General features: G+C 49.1%; 1 protein-coding gene across 1 annotated transcript in view; it reads right to left on the bottom strand.

Annotated features, from left to right (window-relative positions):
• Positions 1-21,813, bottom strand: part of LOC109885435 (inactive carboxypeptidase-like protein X2) — a 126,759-nt gene that overhangs the window by 81,769 nt on the left and 23,177 nt on the right. Inside the window, exon 3 of the mRNA XM_031820939.1 lies at positions 18,859-18,968. Coding sequence (XP_031676799.1) covers positions 18,859-18,968 — 110 coding nt within the window. The remainder of the gene's footprint in view (positions 1-18,858; positions 18,969-21,813) is intronic.

Raw genomic sequence — 21,813 nt, 5'->3', positions numbered from 1 at the left:
GTAATGATGCCCTTCCTCCCCACCAGGGTGTAGGGACTGTAATGATGCCCTTCCTCCCACCAGGGTGTTGGGACTGTAATGATGCCCTTCCTCCTCCCCACCAGGGTGTTGGGACTGTAATGATGCCCTCCCTCCCCACCAGGGTGTTGGGACTGTAATGATGCCCTTCCTCCTCCTCACCAGGGTGTTGGGACTGTAATGATGCCCTTCCTCCCCACCAGGGTGTTGGGACTGTAATGATGCCCTTCCTCCCCACCAGGGTGTTGGGACTGTAATGATGCCCTTCCTCCTCCTCACCAGGGTGTTGGGACTGTAATGATGCCCTTCCTCCCCACCAGGGTGTTGGGACTGTAATGATGCCCTTCCTCCTCCTCACCAGGGTGTTGGGACTGTAATGATGCCCTTCCTCCCCACCAGGGTGTTGGGACTGTAATGATGCCCTTCCTCCCCACCAGGGTGTTGGGACTGTAATGATGCCCTTCCTCCTCCTCACCAGGGTGTTGGGACTGTAATGATGCCCTTCCTCCCCACCAGGGTGTTGGGACTGTAATGATGCCCTTCCTCCTCCTCACCAGGGTGTTGGGACTGTAATGATGCCCTTCCTCCCCACCAGGGTGTTGGGACTGTAATGATGCCCTTCCTCCCCACCAGGGTGTTGGGACTGTAATGATGCACCTCCACCTCACCAGGGTGTTGGGACTGTAATGATGCACTTCCACATAATACCTCCTCCCCACCAGGGTGTTGGGACTGTAATGATGCCCTTCCTCCTCCCCACCAGGGTGTTGGGACTGTAATGATGCCCTTCCTCCCCACCAGGGTGTTGGGACTGTAATGATGCCCTTCCTCCCCACCAGGGTGTTGGGACTGTAATGATGCCCTTCCTCCACCTCACCAGGGTGTTGGGACTGTAATGATGCCCTTCCTCCACCTCACCAGGGTGTTGGGACTGTAATGATGCACTTCCACATAATACCTCCCCCCACCAGGGTCCTGCTCCCCACCAGGGTGTTGGGACTGTAATGATGCCCTTCCTCCCCACCAGGGTGTTGGGACTGTAATGATGCCCTTCCTCCACCTCACCAGGGTGTTGGGACTGTAATGATGCCCTTCCTCCCCACCAGGGTGTTGGGACTGCAATGATGCCCTTCCTCCACCTCACCAGGGTGTTGGGACTGTAATGATGCCCTTCCTCCACCTCACCAGGGTGTTGGGACTGTAATGATGCCCTTCCTCCCCACCAGGGTGTTGGGACTGTAATGATGCCCTTCCTCCCCACCAGGGTGTAGGGACTGTAATGATGCCCTTCCTCCCCACCAGGGTGTTGGGACTGTAATGATGCCCTTCCTCCTCCCCACCAGGGTGTTGGGACTGTAATGATGCCCTCCCTCCCCACCAGGGTGTTGGGACTGTAATGATGCCCTTCCTCCTCCTCACCAGGGTGTTGGGACTGTAATGATGCCCTTCCTCCCCACCAGGGTGTTGGGACTGTAATGATGCCCTTCCTCCCCACCAGGGTGTTGGGACTGTAATGATGCCCTTCCTCCTCCTCACCAGGGTGTTGGGACTGTAATGATGCCCTTCCTCCCCACCAGGGTGTTGGGACTGTAATGATGCCCTTCCTCCTCCTCACCAGGGTGTTGGGACTGTAATGATGCCCTTCCTCCCCACCAGGGTGTTGGGACTGTAATGATGCCCTTCCTCCCCACCAGGGTGTTGGGACTGTAATGATGCCCTTCCTCCTCCTCACCAGGGTGTTGGGACTGTAATGATGCCCTTCCTCCCCACCAGGGTGTTGGGACTGTAATGATGCCCTTCCTCCTCCTCACCAGGGTGTTGGGACTGTAATGATGCCCTTCCTCCCCACCAGGGTGTTGGGACTGTAATGATGCCCTTCCTCCCCACCAGGTGTTGGGACTGTAATGATGCACCTCCACCTCACCAGGGTGTTGGGACTGTAATGATGCCCTTCCTCCCCACCAGGGTGTTGGGACTGTAATGATGCCCTTCATCCTCCCACCAGGGTGTTGGGACTGTAATGATGCCCTTCCTCCTCCCCACCAGGGTGTTGGGACTGTAATGATGCCCTTCCTCCACCTCACCAGGGTGTTGGGACTGTAATGATGCCCTTCCTCCTCACCAGGCTGTTGGGACTGTAATGATGCCCTTCCTCCACCTCACCAGGGTGTTGGGACTGTAATGATTGCCCTTCCTCCCCACCAGGGTGTTGGGACTGTAATGATGCCCCTTCCTCCTCCTCACCAGGGTGTTGGGGACTGTAATGATGCCTTCCTTCCCCCCCCAGGTGTTGGGACCTGTAATGATGCCCTTCCTCCCCACCAGGGTGTTGGGACTGTAATGATGCCCTTCCTCCCCACCAGGGTGTTGGGACTGCAATGATGCCCTTCCTCCACCTCACCAGGGGTGTTGGGACTGTAATGATTGCCCTTCCTCCACCTCACCAGGGTGTTGGGACTGTAATGATGCCCTTCCTCCCCACCAGGGTGTTGGGACTGTAATGATGCCCTTCCTCCCCACCCAGGGTGTAGGACTGTAATGATGCCCTTCCTCCCCACCAGGGTTGTTGGGACTGTAATGATGCCCTTCCTCCTCCCCACCAGGGTGTTGGGACTGTAATGATGCCCTCCCTCCCCACCAGGGTGTTGGGACTGTAATGATGCCCTTCCTCCTCCTCCCAGGGTGTTGGGACTGTAATGATGCCCTTCCTCCCCACCAGGGTGTTGGGACTGTAATGATGCCCTTCCTCCCCACCAGGGTGTTGGACTGTAATGATGCCCTTCCTCCTCCTCACCAGGGTGTTGGGACTGTAATGATGCCCTTCTCCCCACCAGGGTGTTGGGACTGTAATGATGCCCTTCCTCCCTCCTCACCAGGGTGTTGGGACTGTAATGATGCCCTTCCTCCCCACCAGGGGTGTTGGACTGTAATGATGCCCTTCCTCCTCCTCACCAGGGTGTTGGGACTGTAATGATGCCCTTCCTCCCCACCAGGGTGTTGGGACTGTAATGATGCCCTTCCTCCCCACCAGGGTGTTGGGACTGTAATGATGCCCTTCCTCCTCCTCACCAGGGTGTTTGGGACTGTAATGATGCCCTTCCTCCCCACCAGGGTGTTGGGACTGTAATGATGCCCTTCCTCCTCCTCACCAGGGTGTTGGGACTGTAATGATGCCCTTCCTCCCCACCAGGGTGTTGGGACTGTAATGATGCCCTTCCTCCCCACCAGGGTGTTGGGACTGTAATGATGCACCTCCACCTCACCAGGGTGTTGGGACTGTAATGATGCCCTTCCTCCCCACCAGGGTGTTGGGACTGTAATGATGCCCTTCATCCTCCCCACCAGGGTGTTGGGACTGTAATGATGCCCTTCCTCCTCCCCACCAGGGTGTTGGGACTGTAATGATGCCCTTCCTCCACCTCACCAGGGTGTTGGGACTGTAATGATGCCCTTCCTCCTCACCAGGGTGTTGGGACTGTAATGATGCCCTTCCTCCACCTCACCAGGGTGTTGGGACTGTAATGATGCCCTTCCTCCTCACCAGGCTGTTGGGACTGTAATGATGCCCTTCCTCCACCTCACCAGGGTGTTGGGACTGTAATGATGCCCTTCCTCCCACCAGGGTGTTGGGACTGTAATGATGCCCTTCCTCCTCCTCACCGGGGTGTTGGGACTGTAATGATGCCCTTCCTCCCCACCAGGGTGTTGGGACTGTAATGATGCCCTTCCTCCCCACCAGGGTGTTGGGACTGTAATGATGCCCTTCCTCCCCACCAGGGTGTTGGGACTGTAATGATGCCCTTCCTCCCCACCAGGGTGTTGGGACTGTAATGATGCCCTTCCTCCCCACCAGGGTGTTGGGACTGTAATGATGCCCTTCCTCCCCACCAGGTGTTGGACTGTAATGATGCCCTTCCTCCACACCAGGGTGTTGGGACTGTAATGATGCCCTTCCTCCCCACCAGGGTGTTGGGACTGTACTGATGCCCTTCCTCCTCCCCACCAGGGTGTTGGGACTGTAATGATGCCCTTCCTCCTCCCCACCAGGGGTGTTGGGACTGTAATGATGCCCCTCCCCACCAGGGTGTTGGGACTGTAATGATGCCCTTCCTCCTCACCAGGGTGTTGGGACTGTAATGATGCCCTTCCTCCCCACCAGGGTGTTGGGACTGTAATGATGCCCTTCCTCCCCACCAGGGTGTTGGGACTGTAATGATGCCCTTCCTCCCCACCAGGGTGTTGGGACTGTAATGATGCCCTTCCTCCTCACCAGGGTGTTGGGACTGTAATGATGCCCTTCCTCCCCACCAGGGTGTTGGGACTGTAATGATGCCATTCCTCCCCACCAGGGTTGTAGGGACTGTAATGATGCCCTTCCTCCCCACCAGGGTGTTGGGACTGTAATGATGCCCTTCCTCCCCACCAGGGTGTTGGGACTGTAATGATGCCCTTCCTCCCCACCAGGGTGTAGGGACTGTAATGATGCCCTTCCTCCCCACCAGGGTGTTGGGACTGTAATGATGCCCTTCCTCCTCCCCACCAGGGTGTTGGGACTGTAATGATGCCCTCCCTCCCCACCAGGGTGTTGGGACTGTAATGATGCCCTTCCTCCTCCTCACCAGGGTGTTGGGACTGTAATGATGCCCTTCCTCCCACCAGGGTGTTGGGACTGTAATGATGCCCTTCCTCCTCCTCACCAGGGTGTTGGGACTGTAATGATGCCCTTCCTCCCCACCAGGGTGTTGGGACTGTAATGATGCCCTTCCTCCTCCTCACCAGGGTGTTGGGACTGTAATGATGCCCTTCCTCCCCACCAGGGTGTTGGGACTGTAATGATGCCCTTCCTCCCCACCAGGGTGTTGGGACTGTAATGATGCCCTTCCTCCTCCTCACCAGGGTGTTGGGACTGTAATGATGCCCTTCCTCCCCACCAGGGTGTTGGGACTGTAATGTTGCCCTTCCTCCTCCTCACCAGGGTGTTGGGACTGTAATGATGCCCTTCCTCCCCACCAGGGTGTTGGGACTGTAATGATGCCCTTCCTCCCCACCAGGGTGTTGGGACTGTAATGATGCACCTCCACCTCACCAGGGTGTTGGGACTGTAATGATGCCCTTCCTCCCCACCAGGGTGTTGGGACTGTAATGATGCCCTTCATCCTCCCCACCAGGGTGTTGGGACTGCAATGATGCCCTTCCTCCTCCCCACCAGGGTGTTGGGACTGTAATGACGCCCTTCCTCCACCTCACCAGGGTGTTGGGACTGTAATGATGCCCTTCCTCCTCACCAGGGTGTTGGGACTGTAATGATGCCCTTCCTCCACCTCACCAGGGTGTTGGGACTGTAATGATGCCCTTCCTCCTCACCAGGCTGTTGGGACTGTAATGATGCCCTTCCTCCACCTCACCAGGGTGTTGGGACTGTAATGATGCCCTTCCTCCCCACCAGGGTGTTGGGACTGTAATGATGCCCTTCCTCCCCACCAGGGTGTTGGGACTGTAATGATGCACCTCCACCTCACCAGGGTGTTGGGACTGTAATGATGCCCTTCCTCCCCCACCAGGGTGTTGGGACTGTAATGATGCCCTTCATCCTCCCCACCAGGGTGTTGGGACTGTAATGATGCCCTTCCTCCTCCCCACCAGGGTGTTGGGACTGTAATGACGCCCTTCCTCCACCTCACCAGGGTGTTGGGACTGTAATGATGCCCTTCCTCCTCACCAGGGTGTTGGGACTGTAATGATGCCCTTCCTCCACCTCACCAGGGTGTTGGGACTGTAATGATGCCCTTCCTCCTCACCAGGCTGTTGGGACTGTAATGATGCCCTTCCTCCACCTCACCAGGGTGTTGGGACTGTAATGATGCCCTTCCTCCCCACCAGGGTGTTGGGACTGTAATGATGCCCTTCCTCCTCCTCACCGGGGTGTTGGGACTGTAATGATGCCCTTCCTCCCCACCAGGGTGTTGGGACTGTAATGATGCCCTTCCTCCCCACCAGGGTGTTGGGACTGTAATGATGCCCTTCCTCCCCACCAGGGTGTTGGGACTGTAATGATGCCCTTCCTCCCCACCAGGGTGTTGGGACTGTAATGATGCCCTTCCTCCCCACCAGGGTGTTGGGACTGTAATGATGCCCTTCCTCCACACCAGGGTGTTGGGACTGTAATGATGCCCTTCCTCCCCACCAGGGTGTTGGGACTGTACTGATGCCCTTCCTCCTCCCCACCAGGGTGTTGGGACTGTAATGATGCCCTTCCTCCTCCCCACCAGGGTGTTGGGACTGTAATGATGCCCCTCCCCACCAGGGTGTTGGGACTGTAATGATGCCCTTCCTCCTCACCAGGGTGTTGGGACTGTAATGATGCCCTTCCTCCCCACCAGGGTGTTGGGACTGTAATGATGCCCTTCCTCCCCACCAGGGTGTTGGGACTGTAATGATGCCCTTCCTCCCCACCAGGGTGTTGGGACTGTAATGATGCCCTTCCTCCCCACCAGGGTGTTGGGACTGTAATGATGCCCTTCCTCCCCACCAGGGTGTTGGGACTGTAATGATGCCCTTCCTCCACACCAGGGTGTTGGGACTGTAATGATGCCCTTCCTCCCCACCAGGGTGTTGGGACTGTACTGATGCCCTTCCTCCTCCCCACCAGGGTGTTGGGACTGTAATGATGCCCTTCCTCCTCCCCACCAGGGTGTTGGGACTGTAATGATGCCCCTCCCCACCAGGGTGTTGGGACTGTAATGATGCCCTTCCTCCTCACCAGGGTGTTGGGACTGTAATGATGCCCTTCCTCCCCACCAGGGTGTTGGGACTGTAATGATGCCCTTCCTCCCCACCAGGGTGTTGGGACTGTAATGATGCCCTTCCTCCCCACCAGGGTGTTGGGACTGTAATGATGCCCTTCCTCCTCACCAGGGTGTTGGGACTGTAATGATGCCCTTCCTCCCCACCAGGGTGTTGGGACTGTAATGATGCCCTTCCTCCCCACCAGGGTGTAGGGACTGTAATGATGCCCTTCCTCCCCACCAGGGTGTTGGGACTGTAATGATGCCCTTCCTCCCCACCAGGGTGTTGGGACTGTAATGATGCCCTTCCTCCTCCCCACCAGGGTGTTGGGACTGTAATGATGCCCTTCCTCCACCTCACCAGGGTGTTGGGACTGTAATGATGCCCTTCCTCCTCCCCACCAGGGTGTTGGGACTGTAATGATGCCCTTCCTCCCCACCAGGGTGTTGGGACTGTAATGATGCCCTTCCTCCCCACCAGGGTGTTGGGACTGTAATGATGCCCTTCCTCCTCCTCACCAGGGTGTTGGGACTGTAATGATGCCCTTCCTCCTCCCCACCAGGGTGTTGGGACTGTACTCACCTGCTCTGTCTAGGTCTACCTGTACTCACCTGTTCTGTCTAGGTCTACCTGCTCTGTCTAGGTCTACCTGTACTCAGCTGTTCTGTCTATGTCTACCTGCTCTGTCTTGGTTTACCTGCACTCACATGCTCTGTCTATGTCTACCTGCTCTATCTATGTCTACCTGCTCTGTCTTGGTCTACCTGCACTCACATGCTCTGTCTAGGTCTACCTGCACTCACCTGCTCTGTCTAGACTGACTCATTAATTACTGTTGTTGTCATGTTCTGTTGCATAATTTAAAAAGTGTGTCACTAGCAGGATACACTCAGATTATAAACCAACAGATTGGTTCTAGATTACACCTCTATACATACTTTACATTGATTGTGAGATCAGACATAATATCACTATAACCCCAGTTTTCGTTGTCAGAAGTTGCTTTCATTTTCAGACGTCTAAATTGTAAACCTATTTTTTTTCAATTCCACAAAAAACGAACACCAAAATACAGGGGCTTTATTGGCATGGGAAACATGTGTTTATGCACACTGTTTGATTATTTAAAAAAAAGAAATCTTCGTAGGAAATATATGTTTCTCTAATATGGTCAACCGCCCCCCCCCCTCCCCCCTTGGGTTGTGCCGTGGCGGAGATCTTTGTGGGCTATACTCAGCCTTGTCTCAGGATGGTAAGTTGGTGGTTGAAGATATCCCTCTAGTGGTGTGGGGGCTGTGCTTTGGCAAAGTGGGTGGGGTTATATCCTTCCTGTTTGGCCCTGTCCGGGGGTGTCCTCGGATGGGGCCACAGTATCTCCTGACCCCTCCTGTCTCACCCTCCAGTATTTATGCTGCAGTAGTTTATGTGTCGAGGGGCTAGGGTCAGTTTGTTATATCTGGAGTACTTCTCCTGTCCTATTCGGTGTCCTGTGTGAATTTAAGTGTGCTCTCTCTAATTCTCTCTTTCTCTCTTTCTTTCTCTCTCTCTGAGGACCTGAGCCCTAGGACCATGCCCCAGGACTACCTGACATGATGACTCCTTGCTGTCCCCAGTCCACCTGGCCGTTCTGCTGCTCCAGTTTCAACTGTTCTGCTTCATTATTATTGGACCATGCTGGTCATTTATGAACATTTTAACATCTTGGCCATGTTCTGTTATAATCTCCACCCGGCACAGCCAGAAGAGGACTGGCCACCCCACATAGCCTAGTTCCTCTCTAGGTTTCTTCCTAGGTTTTGGCCTTTCTAGGGAGTTTTTCCTAGCCACCGTGCTTCTACACCTGCATTGCTTGCTGTTTGGGGTTTTAGGCTGGGTTTCTGTACAGCACTTTGAGATATCAGCTGATGTACGAAGGGCTATATAAATAAATACATTTGATTTGATTTTGATTTGTTCCGCGGGTGATGTGGAGGTAAACCCAGGCCCTGCATGTCCCCAGGCACCCTCATTTGTTGACTTCTGTGATCGAAAAAGCCTTGGTTTCATGCATGTCAACATCAGAAGCCTCCTCCCTAAGTTTGTTTTACTCACTGCTTTAGCACACTCTGCTAACCCTGATGTCCTTGCTGTGTCTGAATCCTGGCTCAGGAAGGCCACCAAAAATTCAGAGATTTCCATACCCAACTATAACATCTTCCGTCAAGATAGAACTGCCAAAGGGGGCGGAGTTGCAGTTTACTGCAGAGATAGCCTGCAAAGTAATGTCATACTTTCCAGGTTCATACCCAAACAGTTCGAACTACTAATTTTGAAAATTACTCTCTCCAGAAATAAGTCTCTCACGGTTGCCGCCTGCTACCGACCCCCCTCAGCTCCCAGCTGTGCCCTGGACACCATTTGTGAATTGATCGCCCCCCATCTAGCTTCAGAGTTTGTTCTGTTAGGTGACCTAAACTGGGATATGCTTAACAACTCGCCAGTCCTACAATCTAAGCTAGATGCCCTCAATCTCACACAAATCATCAAGGAACCCACCAGGTACAACCCTAACTCTGTAAACAAGGGCACCCTCATAGACGTCATCCTGACCAACTGGCCCTCCAAATACACCTCCGCTGTCTTCAACCAGGATCTCAGCGATCACTGCCTCATTGCCTGCATCCGCTACGGAGCCGCAGTCAAACGACCACCCCTCATCACTGTCAAACGCTCCCTAAAACACTTCTGTGAGCAGGCCTTTCTAATCGACCTGGCCCGGGTATCCTGGAAGGACATTGACCTCATCCCGTCAGTTGAGGATGCCTGGTCATTCTTTAAAAGTAACTTCCTCACCATTTTAGATAAGCATGCTCCGTTCAAAAAATGCAGAACTAAGAACAGATACAGCCCTTGGTTCACCCCAGACCTGACTGCCCTCGACCAGCACAAAAACATCCTGTGGCGGACTGCAATAGCATCGAATAGTCCCCGTGATATGCAACTGTTCAGGAAAGTCCGGAACCAATACACGCAGTCAGTCAGGAAAGCTAAGGCCAGCTTCTTCAGGCAGAAGTTTGCATCCTGTAGCTCCAACTCCAAAAAGTTCTGGGACACCGTGAAGTCCATGGAGAACAAGAGCACCTCCTCCCAGCTGCCCACTGCACTGAGGCTAGGTAACACGGTCACCACTGATAAATCCATGATTATCGAAAACTACAATAAGCATTTCTCAACGGCTGGCCATGCCTTCCGCCTGGCTACTTCAACCTCGGCCAACAGCTCCGCCCCCCCTGCAGCTCCTCACCCAAGCCTCTCCAGGTTCTCCTTTAACCAAATCCAGATAGCAGATGTTCTGAAAGAGCTGCAAAACCTGGACCCGTACAAATCAGCTGGGCTTGACAATCTGGACCCTCTATTTCTGAAACTATCTGCCACCATTGTCGCAACCCCTATTACCAGCCTGTTCAACCTCTCTTTCATATCGTCTGAGATCCCCAAGGATTGGAAAGCTGCCGCAGTCATCCCCCTCTTCAAAGGGGGAGACACCCTGGACCCAAACTGTTACAGACCTATATCCATCCTGCCCTGCCTATCTAAGGTCTTCGAAAGCCAAGTCAACAAACAGGTCACTGACCATCTCGAATCCCACCGCACCTTCTCCGCTGTGCAATCTGGTTTCCGAGCCGGTCATGGGTGCACCTCAGCCACACTCAAGGTACTCAACGATATCATAACCGCCATCGATAAAAGACAGTACTGTGCAGCCGTCTTCATCGACCTTGCCAAGGCTTTCGACTCTGTCAATCACCATATTCTTATCGGCAGACTCAGGAGCCTCGGTTTTTCGGATGACTGCCTTGCCTGGTTCACCAATTACTTTGCAGACAGAGTTCAGTGCGTCAAATCGGAGGGCATGCTGTCTGGTCCTCTGGCAGTCTCTATGGGGGTGCCACAGGGTTCAATTCTCGGGCCGACTCTTTTCTCTGTGTATATCAATGATGTTGCTCTTGCTGCGGGCGATTCCCTGATCCACCTCTATGCAGACGACACCATTCTATATACCTTCGGCCCGTCTTTGGACACTGTGCTATCTAACCTCCAAACAAGCTTCAATGCCATACAACACTCCTTCCGTGGCCTCCAACTGCTCTTAAACGCTAGTAAAACCAAATGCATGCTTTTCAACCGGTTGCTGCCTGCACCCGCATGCCCGACTAGCATCACCACCCTGGATGGTTCCGACCTAGAATATGTGGACGTCTATAAGTACCTAGGTGTCTGGCTAGACTGCAAACTCTCCTTCCAGACTCATATCAAACATCTCCAATCGAAAATCAAATCAAGAGTCGGCTTTCTATTCCGCAACAAAGCCTCCTTCACTCACGCCGCCAAGCTTACCCTAGTAAAACTGACTATCCTACCGATCCTCGACTTCGGCGATGTCATCTACAAAATGGCTTCCAACACTCTACTCAGCAAACTGGATGCAGTCTATCACAGTGCCATCCGTTTCGTCACTAAAGCACCTTATACCACCCACCACTGCGACTTGTATGCTCTAGTCGGCTGGCCCTCGCTACATATTCGTCGCCAGACCCACTGGCTCCAGGTCATCTACAAGTCCATGCTAGGTAAAGCTCCGCCTTATCTCAGCTCACTGGTCACGATGGCAACACCCATCCGTAGCACGCGCTCCAGCAGGTGTATCTCACTGATCATCCCTAAAGCCAACACCTCATTTGGCCGCCTTTCGTTCCAGTACTCTGCTGCCTGTGACTGGAACGAATTGCAAAAATCGCTGAAGTTGGAGACTTTTATCTCCCTCACCAACTTCAAACATCAGCTATCTGAGCAGCTAACCGATCGCTGCAGCTGTACATAGTCTATTGGTAAATAGCCCACCCTTTTTCACCTACCTCATCCCCATACTGTTTTTATTTATTTACTTTTCTGCTCTTTTGCACACCAATATCTCTACCTGTACATGACCATCTGATCATTCATCACTCCAGTGTTAATCTGCAAAATAGTAATTATTTGCCTACCTCCTCATGCCTTTTGCACACATTGTATATAGACTCCCCCTTTGGTTTCTACTGTGTTATTGACTTGTTAATTGTTTACTCCATGTGTAACTCTTTGTTGTCTGCTCACACTGCTATGCTTTATCTTGGCCAGGTCGCAGTTGCAAATGAGAACTTGTTCTCAACTAGCCTACCTGGTTAAATAAAGGTGAAATAAAAAATGAATAAAAAAATTTGGCAGGAGGTTAGGAAGTGCAGCTCAGTTTCCACCTCATTTTGTGGGCAGTGTGCACATAGCCTGTCTTCTCTTGAGAGCCATGTCTGCCTTCAGCGGCCTTTCTCAATAGCAAGGCTGTGCTCACTGAGTCTGTACATAGTCAAAGCTTACCTTAAGTTTGGGTCAGTCACAGTGGTCAGGTATTCTGCCACTGTGAACTCTCTGTTTAGGGGCAAATAGAATTCCAGTTTGCTCAGTTTTTTTGTTAATTCTTTTCAATGTGTCAAGTAATTATCTTTTTGTTTTCTCATGATTTGGTTTGGTCTAATTGTGTTTCTGTCCTGGGGCTCTGTGGGGTCTGTTTGTGTTTGTGAACAGAGCCCCAGGACCAGCTTGCTTAGGGGACTCTTCTCCAGGTTAATCTCTCTGTAGGTGATGGCTTTGTTATGGAAGGTTTGTGAATCGCTTCCTTTTAGGTGGTTGTAGAATTTAACAGCTCTTTTCTGGATTTTGACCATCATTTGCAAATAAATACATTAAAAATCCTACAATGTGACATTTAAACGTGTTAACCCTCGCAAGGCTGCAGGCCCAGACGGCATCCCCAGCCGCGCCCTCAGAGCATGTGCAGACCAGCTGGCCGGTGTGTTTACGGACATATTCAATCAATCCCTATACCAGTCTGCTGTTCCCACATGCTTCAAGAGGGCCACCATTGTTCCTGTTCCCAAGAAAGCTAAGGTAACTGAGCTAAACGACTACCGCCCCGTAGCACTCACATCCGTCATCATGAAGTGCTTTGAGAGACTAGTCAAGGACCATATCACCTCCACCCTACCTGACACCCTAGACCCACGATGCAATCTCAACCACACTGCACACTGCCCTAACCCATCTGGACAAGAGGAATACCTATGTGAGAATGCTGTTCATCGACTACAGCTCGGCATTCAACACCATAGTACCCTCCAAGCTCGTCATCAAGCTCGAGACCCTGGGTCTCGACCCCGCCCTGTGCAACTGGGTACTGGACTTCCTGACGGGCCGCCCCCAGGTGGTGAGGGTAGGCAACAACATCTCCTCCCCGCTGATCCTCAACACTGGGGCCCCACAAGGGTGCGTTCTGAGCCCTCTCCTGTACTCCCTGTTCACCCACGACTGCGTGGCCACGCATGCCTCCAACTCAATCATCAAGTTTGCGGACGACACAACAGTGGTAGGCTTGATTACCAACAACGACGAGACGGCCTACAGGGAGGAGGTGAGGGCCCTCGGAGTGTGGTGTCAGGAAAATAACCTCACACTCAACGTCAACAAAACTAAGGAGATGATTGTGGACTTCAGGAAACAGCAGAGGGAACACCCCCCTATCCACATCGATGGAACAGTAGTGGAGAGGGTAGCAAGTTTTAAGTTCCTCGGCATACACATCACAGACAAACTGAATTGGTCCACTCACACAGACAGCATCGTGAAGAAGGCGCAGCAGCGCCTCTTCAACCTCAGGAGGCTGAAGAAATTTGGCTTGTCAACAAAAGCACTCACAAACTTCTACAGATGCACAATCGATAGCATCCTGGCGGGCTGTATCACCGCCTGGTATGGCAACTGCACCGCCCTCAACCGTAAGGCTCTCCAGAGGGTAGTGAGGTCTGCACAACGCATCACCGGGGACAAACTACCTGCCCTCCAGGACATCTACACCACCCGATGCTACAGGAAGGCCATAAAGATCATCAAGGACATCAACCACCCGAGCCACTGCCTGTTCACCCCGCTGTCATCCAGAAGGCGAGGTCAGTACAGGTGCATCAAAGCTGGGACCGAGAGACTGAAAAACAGCTTCTATCTCAAGGCCATCAGACTGTTAAACAGCCACCACTAACATTGAGTGGCTGCTGCCAACACACTGTCAATGACACTGACTCAACTCCAGCCACTTTAATAATGGGAATGGATGGGAAATGATGTAAGTATATCACTAGCCACTTTAAACAATGCTACCTTATATAATGTTACTTACCCTACATTATTAATCTCATATGCATACGTATATACTGTACTCTATATCATCGACTGCATCCTTATGTAATACATGTATCACTAGCCACTTTAACTATGCCACTTTGTTTACATACTCATCTCATATGTTATACTGTACTCGATATCATCTACTGTATCTTGCCTATGCTGCTCTGTACCATCACTCATTCATATATCCTTATGTACATATTCTTTATCCCCTTACACTGTGTATAAGACAGTAGTTTTTTTGGAATTGTTAGTTAGATTACTTGTTCGTTATTACTGCATTGTCGGAACTAGAAGCGCAAGCATTTCGCGACAAATAAAATTTGATTTGATTTGATTTTCAGATTTTTTTCTTTCTCATTTTGTCTGTCATTGTTGAGGTGTACCTATGATGAAAATTACAGGCCTCTCTCATCTTTTTAAGTGGGAGAACTTGCACAGTTGGTGGCTGACTAAATACTGTTTTGCCCAACTGTATTTCACTGGTCACCCCCAAAGCCAATTCCTCCTTCGGCCGCCTTTCCTTCCAGTTCTCTGCTGCCAATGACTGGAACAAACTGAAAAAATCACTGAAGCTGGAGACTTATATCTCCCTCACTAACTTTAAGCAGTAGGCTGTCAGAGCAGCTCACAGATCACTGCACCTGTCCATAGCCCATCTATAAATAGCCCATCCAACTACCTCATCCCCATACTGTTGTTTGATTTATTTTGCTCCTTTACACCCCAGTATCTCTACTTGCACACTCATCTTCTACACATCTATCACTCCAGTGTTTAATTGTTATATTGTAATTATTTCCCACTATGGCCTATTTATTGCCTTACCTCCATTATCCTACCTCATTTGCACACACTGTATATAGACGTTTTCTACTATATTATTGACTGTATGTTTGTTTTATTCCATGTGTAACTCTGTTGTTTGTGTCGCACTGCTTTGCTTTATCTTAGCCAGGTCGCAGTTGTAAATGAGAACTTGTTATCAACTGGCCTACCTGGTTAATTTTTTAAAATAAATTTAGAATTTTTAAAACAGTGGACATTTGACTGATTCTAGTAGGGTGAGACCGGGTGCTGCAGACGCTTCTACTGCCCTCTCCTATTTGTTGATACATATGTTGAAGAGGGTGGGGCTTTAGCTGCATCCCTGTCTCACCCCCCTACCCTGTGGAAAGAAATGTTTGTGTTTTTTAGCCAATTTTAACCGCTCACTTGTTTGTGTACATGGATTGTACAATGTTGTATGTTTTGAGAAATGGTACGAGTCTGCTGTTAATGATGGTGCAGAGGATTTTCCAAAGGTTGCTGCTGACACATTTCCCACGGTAGTTATTGGGGTCCAATTTGTCTCCACTTTTGTGGATTGGGGTGATCAGTCCTTGGTTCCAAATATTGGGGAAGATGCCAGAGCTGAGGATGATATTAAAGAGTTTAAGTATAGCCAATTGGAATTTGTGGTCTGTATATTTTATAATTTCCTTTAGGATACCATCAACACCACAGGCCTTCTTGGGTTGGAGGGTTCGTATTTTCTCCTGTAGTTCATTCAATGTAATTGGAGAATCCAGTGGGTTCTGGTTTATTTAATGGTTGATTCTAAGATTTGCATTTGATCCTGTATGTGTTTTTGCTGTTTGTCCTGTTTTGTAGAGCCAAAAAGTAAATAGATTGGAGAAGTGGTTTACCCATACATCTCTGTTTTGGATATATAATTCTTCATGTTGTTGTTTGTTTAGTGTTTTCCAATTTTCCCAGAAGTGGTTTAGATTCTATGGATTCTTCAATTGCATTGAGCTGATTTCTGACGTGCTGTTCCTTCTTTTTCCGTTGTGTATTTCTGTATTGTTTTAGTGATTCACCATAGTGAAGGAGTAGACTCAGGTTTTCTGGGTCTCTATGTTTAGAAGGGATTTCATTTGTTGCTGCCTAATTGTTTTTTGGTAGACTTCCACACTATTTACCTTCCGTTTCTTAATATTATTCAGTTCCTTTGGCTTTGATGCCTCATGGTTGAGTATTGCTCTGTTCAAGTAGACTGTGATTTTGCTGTGATCTGATAGGAATGTCAGTGGGACTGACTGTGAACAGTCTGAGAGACTCTGGGTTGAGGTCAGTGATAATGTAGTCTACAGTACAACTGCCAAGAAATGAGCTATAGGTGTACCTACTGAAACATTGAAGCCTCTCTCTCTCTCTTTCAATCTCTCTCAATTCAATTTAATTTCAATTTAAAGGGCTTTATTGGCATGAGAAACATATGTTTACATTACCAAAGCAAGTGAAATAGATAATAAACAAAAGTGTAATTAAACAATAAAAAGTAACAGTAAACACTCACCAAAGTTCCAAAATAATGTACATTTCAAATGTCATATTATGTCTATATACAGTGTTGTAAAGGTATGCAAATAGTTAAAGTACAAAAGGGAAAATAAATAAGCATAAATATGGGTTGTATTTGCAATGGTGTTTGTTCTTCACTGGTTGTGATTTTCTTGTGGCAACAGGTCATAAATCTTGCTGCTGTAATTGCATACTTTCTCTCTCTCTCTTTGTCTCTCTCTCTCTTCTCCAGATTGGAGACATTATCCTGCACAATCCCCAAATGCAACACACTATGTTACCACACAGCTATAAACACACAATAACAAAGGGTTTGTTTGTCTGGAAGTGTGTGTGTGGAAGTCATTATGGGTCATTATGGGTGTACTACAGTTTCTGATCTAAGGACAATACAAAACCCAGATGATGATGAGGGAAACTGAACCTCACTCCTCCTCTTCATATCCTGACAGGAAATACCTCTTCTCCCAGATACCAGTTCACTTTAGGTTAGTGCTATCTGGAATCCTTGTGAACGTCTCTACCCTTAAACACTAACCCTTAACTTAACCATTACTTAAGCGTTTCAATTTTCAACTTAAGTGGGGTGATTTGGGGTCAGATTTGGGATGTTTCAAGGATCCCATTTAGACTTTTCTGTCCACTTTATGAGATTTGGGGTTAACAACTGTAATAATGGACCCCCCGTTTAATGGTAGTCATATAATAATAGACCCCCAGTTTAATGGTAGTCATATAATAATAGACCCCCAGTTTAATGGTAGTCAGATAATAATGGACCCCCAGTTTAATGGTAGTCAGATAATAATGGACCCCCAGTTTAATGGTAGTCAGATAATAATGGACCCCCAGTTTAATGGTAGCAATATAATAATGGACCCCCAGTTTAATGGCAGCCATTTAATAATGGACCCCCAGTTTAATGGTTGTCATATAATAATGGACCCCCAGTTTAATGATAGTCAGATAATAATGGACCCCCAGTTTAATGGTAGTCATTTAATAATGGACCCCCAGTTTAATGGTAGTCAGATAATAATGGACCCCAGTTTAATGGGAGTCAGATAATAATGGACCCCAGTTTAATGGTTGTCAGATAATAATGGACCCCCAGTTTAATGGTAGTCAGATAATAATGGACCCCAGTTTAATGGGAGTCAGATAATAATGGACCCCAGTTTAATGGTAGTCATATAATAATGGACCCCCAGTTTAATGGTAGTCATATAATAATGGACCCCTAGTTTAATGGTAGTCAGATAATAATGGACCCCCAGTTTAATGGTAGTCAGATAATAATGGACCCCAGTTTAATGGGAGTCAGATAATAATGGACCCCAGTTTAATGGTTGTCAGATAATAATGGACCCCCAGTTTAATGGTAGTCAGATAATAATGGACCCCAGTTTAATGGGAGTCAGATAATAATGGACCCCAGTTTAATGGTAGTCATATAATAATGGACCCCCAGTTTAATGGTAGTCAGATAATAATGGACCCCCAGTTTAATAGCAGCCATATTGCACACTGAAATTGAGTTGGATCGACCGGCACTACTCAGCCCACTAATTTAGATCTGTGTCGAGTCATGATTGATTTTATTGACGTTGATATCTTTCAATTTATACCTGCTCTATACCACTAGGTTACCTGCTCTAACCACTAGGTTACCTGCTCTATACCACTAGGTTACCTGCTCTAACCACTAGGTTACCTGCTCTAACCGCTAGGCTACCTGCTCTAACCACTAGGTTACCTGCTCTAACCACTAGGTTACCTGCTCTAACCACTAGGTTACCTGCTCTAACCACTAGGTTACCTGTCACCCCATAGCTCTTTTCATTCTAAGGGTTCATGATCATCTTTTAAAAATCGTACTTGATCTCTTTGATGCAGATGGTCTTTTCTGCTCCTCAGGTCTTCCAGCTGCTCACTGTATAAAGTCAATGAACCAAGGCATTCAAACCAAGCAGAACACTATTAGTAACTAACTCAAGGTAGGTCAACCAGCATCCTATTAAACTAAAGCTGCATTTGGTACCCATTACCTTTAACTGCTCATTCCAGGTGAAGCTGGTTAAGAGAACGCCACGAGAGTGCAAATCTGTCCTCAAGGCAAATGGTGGCTACTTTGAATAATCTCAAATATAAAATATATTTTGATTTGTTTAACACTTTTTTTTGGTTACTACATGATTCCATATGTGTTATTTCATAGTTTTGATGTCTTCACTATTATTCTACAATGTAGAAAATAGTTTTAAAAACTAAAGAAAAAAACTCTTTAACGGGTAGGTGTTGTAAAACATTTAACCGGTAGTCAACATCCATATGTGATCTCTGTGGGAATATAAACCAACCTCCATGCTCTTACCACCTGAGCCACACAGTTCAACGAACCTCTATTCTTGACAAATGTCTCTCTCCTTGACACACACGTCTCTATTCCTGACCTACCTGTATGTTGAGGCGTCCTCTGTGTGCTCCCAGCCCGTAACGTCTCATCGTGGAGGCATGGAGCTGAAAGTCATCAATCTTCAGGGTCTCTAGTCCCATTGGAGGACATTCTGAAGGAACAAAACCACTTGGTTAGTACTGTGAAGGAACAAAACCACATGGTTAGTACTGTGAAGGATCTAAACTACATGGTCAGTACTGTGAAGGAACTAAACCACATGGTTAGTACTGTGAAGGAACAAAACCACATGGTTAGTACTGTGAAGGAACTAAACCACATGGTTAGTACTGTGAAGGAACTAAACTACATGGTCAGTACTGTGAAGGATCTAAACCACATGGTTAGTACTGTGAAGGATCTAAACCACATGGTTAGTACTGTGAAGGAACTAAACCACATGGTTAGTACTCTGAGGGAACTAAACCACATGGTTAGTACTGTGAAGGTGCTAAACCACATGGTTAGTACTGTGAAGGAACTAAACCACATGGTTAGTACTGTGAAGGAACTAAACCACATGATTAGTACTGTGAAGGATCTAAACCACATGGTTAGTACTGTGAAGGATCTAAACCACATGGTTAGTACTGTGAAGGATCTAAACCACATGGTTAGTACTGTGAAGGGTACTAAACCACATGGTTAGTACTGTGAAGGAACTAAACCACATGGTTAGTACTGTGAAGGAACTAAACCACATGGATAGTACTGTGAAGGATCTAAACTACATGGTCAGTACTGTGAAGGAACTAAACCACATGGTTAGTACTCTGCTCTCCAGTCCAATGGGAGGGCATTCTGATTGGTTAGTACTCTGGTCTCCAGTCCAATGGGAGGGCATTCTGATTGGTTAGTACTGTGGAACCATTATCAGGGCTGACCAATAAAAAGAGGTAGAAGATGAGACTGCTAAGATGCTGGAATGAGAGACACACCAATCAACACACACACACACACACACACACACACACACACACACACACACACACACACACACACACACACACACACACACACACACACACACACACACTGTTCACCCACGACTACGTGGCAAAACACGACTCCATCATCGGTAGTGGGCAACCCGACAGTGGTAGGTCTGATCAGTGACGACAATGAGACCTGGCAGTGTGTTGTCGGGACAACAACCTCTCCCTCAACGTCAGCAAGACCAAGGAGCTGATAGTGGACTGCAGGAAACAGGGGGGGGGGGGGGTTGCACGGCCCCCCATCCACATTGACGTGGCTGAGGTGGAGATGGTCAATAGCTTCAAGAGGACACATCACAGCGACTGAAGAAATGTGTCTTGGCCCCTCAGATCCTCAACAACGTCTATAGATGCACCATTGAGAGCATCTGGTCTGGCTGCATCACCGCCTGGTACGGAAATTGCACCGGCCTCAACCACAAGAGGGTGGTGCGGACGGCCCAGTACATCACTGGGAGTGAGCTCCCTGCCCCACAGGACATTTTACACCACGCGTCTCAGGAATGCCCGGAAGATCGTCAAGGACTCCAGTCTACCGAGCTACGAACTGTTCACTCCGTTACCATCTAGCAAACGGGATCGGAGTGTCGGGTCTCGGACCAACAGGCTCCGAGACAGCTTCTACCAGCAGACCATCAGAATGCTGAACAGATAACCCCAGCTGTCTACCGGCTCAGACCTGGTGTTCATCTGCACCTTAGAGACTATTCACATAGACACACACACACATTCTTCGCTGCTGTGTGTGTGTGTGTGTGTGTGTGTGTGTGTGTGTGTGTGTGTGTGTGTGTGTGTGTGTGTGTGTGTGTGTGTGTGTGTGTGTGTGTGTGTGTGGGTGTGTGTGTGTGTGTACAGTATATACTATTTATTAAACTGCTTTGCCAAAAAGACACTGCCCTACCAAGACACTGCTCTACCAAGACACTGCTCTATCAAGACACTGCCCTACCAAGACACTGCCCTACCAAGACACGTCCTACCAAGACACTGCCCTACCAAGACACTGCCCTACCAAGTTACTGCCCTACAAAGACACTGCCCTACCAAGACACTGCTCTACCAAGTTACGGCACTACCAAGACACTGCCCTACCAAGAAACTGCTCTACCAAGTTACTGCCCTACCAAGACACTGCTTTACCAAGTTACTGCCCTACCAAGACATTGCTCTACCAAGTTACTGCCCTACCAAGACACTGCCCTACCAAGTTACTGCCCTACCAAGAAATTGCTCTACCAAGTTACTGCCCTACCAAGACACTGCCCTACCAACTTACTGCCCTACTAAGTTACTGCCCCACCAAGACACTGCTCTACCAAAACACTGCCCTACCAAGACTGCTCTACCAAGACACTGCTCTACCAAGACACTGCCCTACCAAGACACCGCTCTACCAAGTTACTGCCCTACCAAGTTACTGCCCTACCAAGAAATTGCTCTACCAAGTTACTGCCCTACCAAGAAATTGCTCTACCAAGTTACTGCCCTACCAAGACACTGCCCTACCAAGTTACTGCCCTACCAAGAAATTGCTGTACCAAGTTACTGCCCTACCAAGAAATTGCTCTACCAAGTTACTGCCCTACAAAGACACTGCCCTACCAAGTTACTGACCTACCAAGGCACTGCCCTACCAAGTTACTGCCCTACCAAGACACTGCCCTACCAAGACACTGCCCTACCAAGTTACTGCCCTACCAAGACACTGCCCTACCAAGTTACTACCCTACCAATTTACTGCTCTACCAGACACTGCCCTACCAAGTTACTGCCCTACAAAGACATTGCTCTAGCAAGATACTGCCCTACCAAGTCACTGCCCTACCAAGTTACTGCCATACCAAGTTACTACCCTACCAATTTACTGCTCTACCAGACACTGCCCTACCAAGACACTGCTCTACCAAGTTACTGCCCTACCAAGACACTGCCCTTCCAAGACACTGCTCTACCAAGACACTG

Source organism: Oncorhynchus kisutch, unplaced genomic scaffold (assembly GCF_002021735.2).
Source record: "Oncorhynchus kisutch isolate 150728-3 unplaced genomic scaffold, Okis_V2 scaffold3749, whole genome shotgun sequence".
Taxonomy (NCBI): domain Eukaryota; kingdom Metazoa; phylum Chordata; class Actinopteri; order Salmoniformes; family Salmonidae; genus Oncorhynchus; species Oncorhynchus kisutch.
Note: the sequence above shows the minus strand (reverse complement) of the source record. Positions and strands in the feature narration are given on the sequence as shown.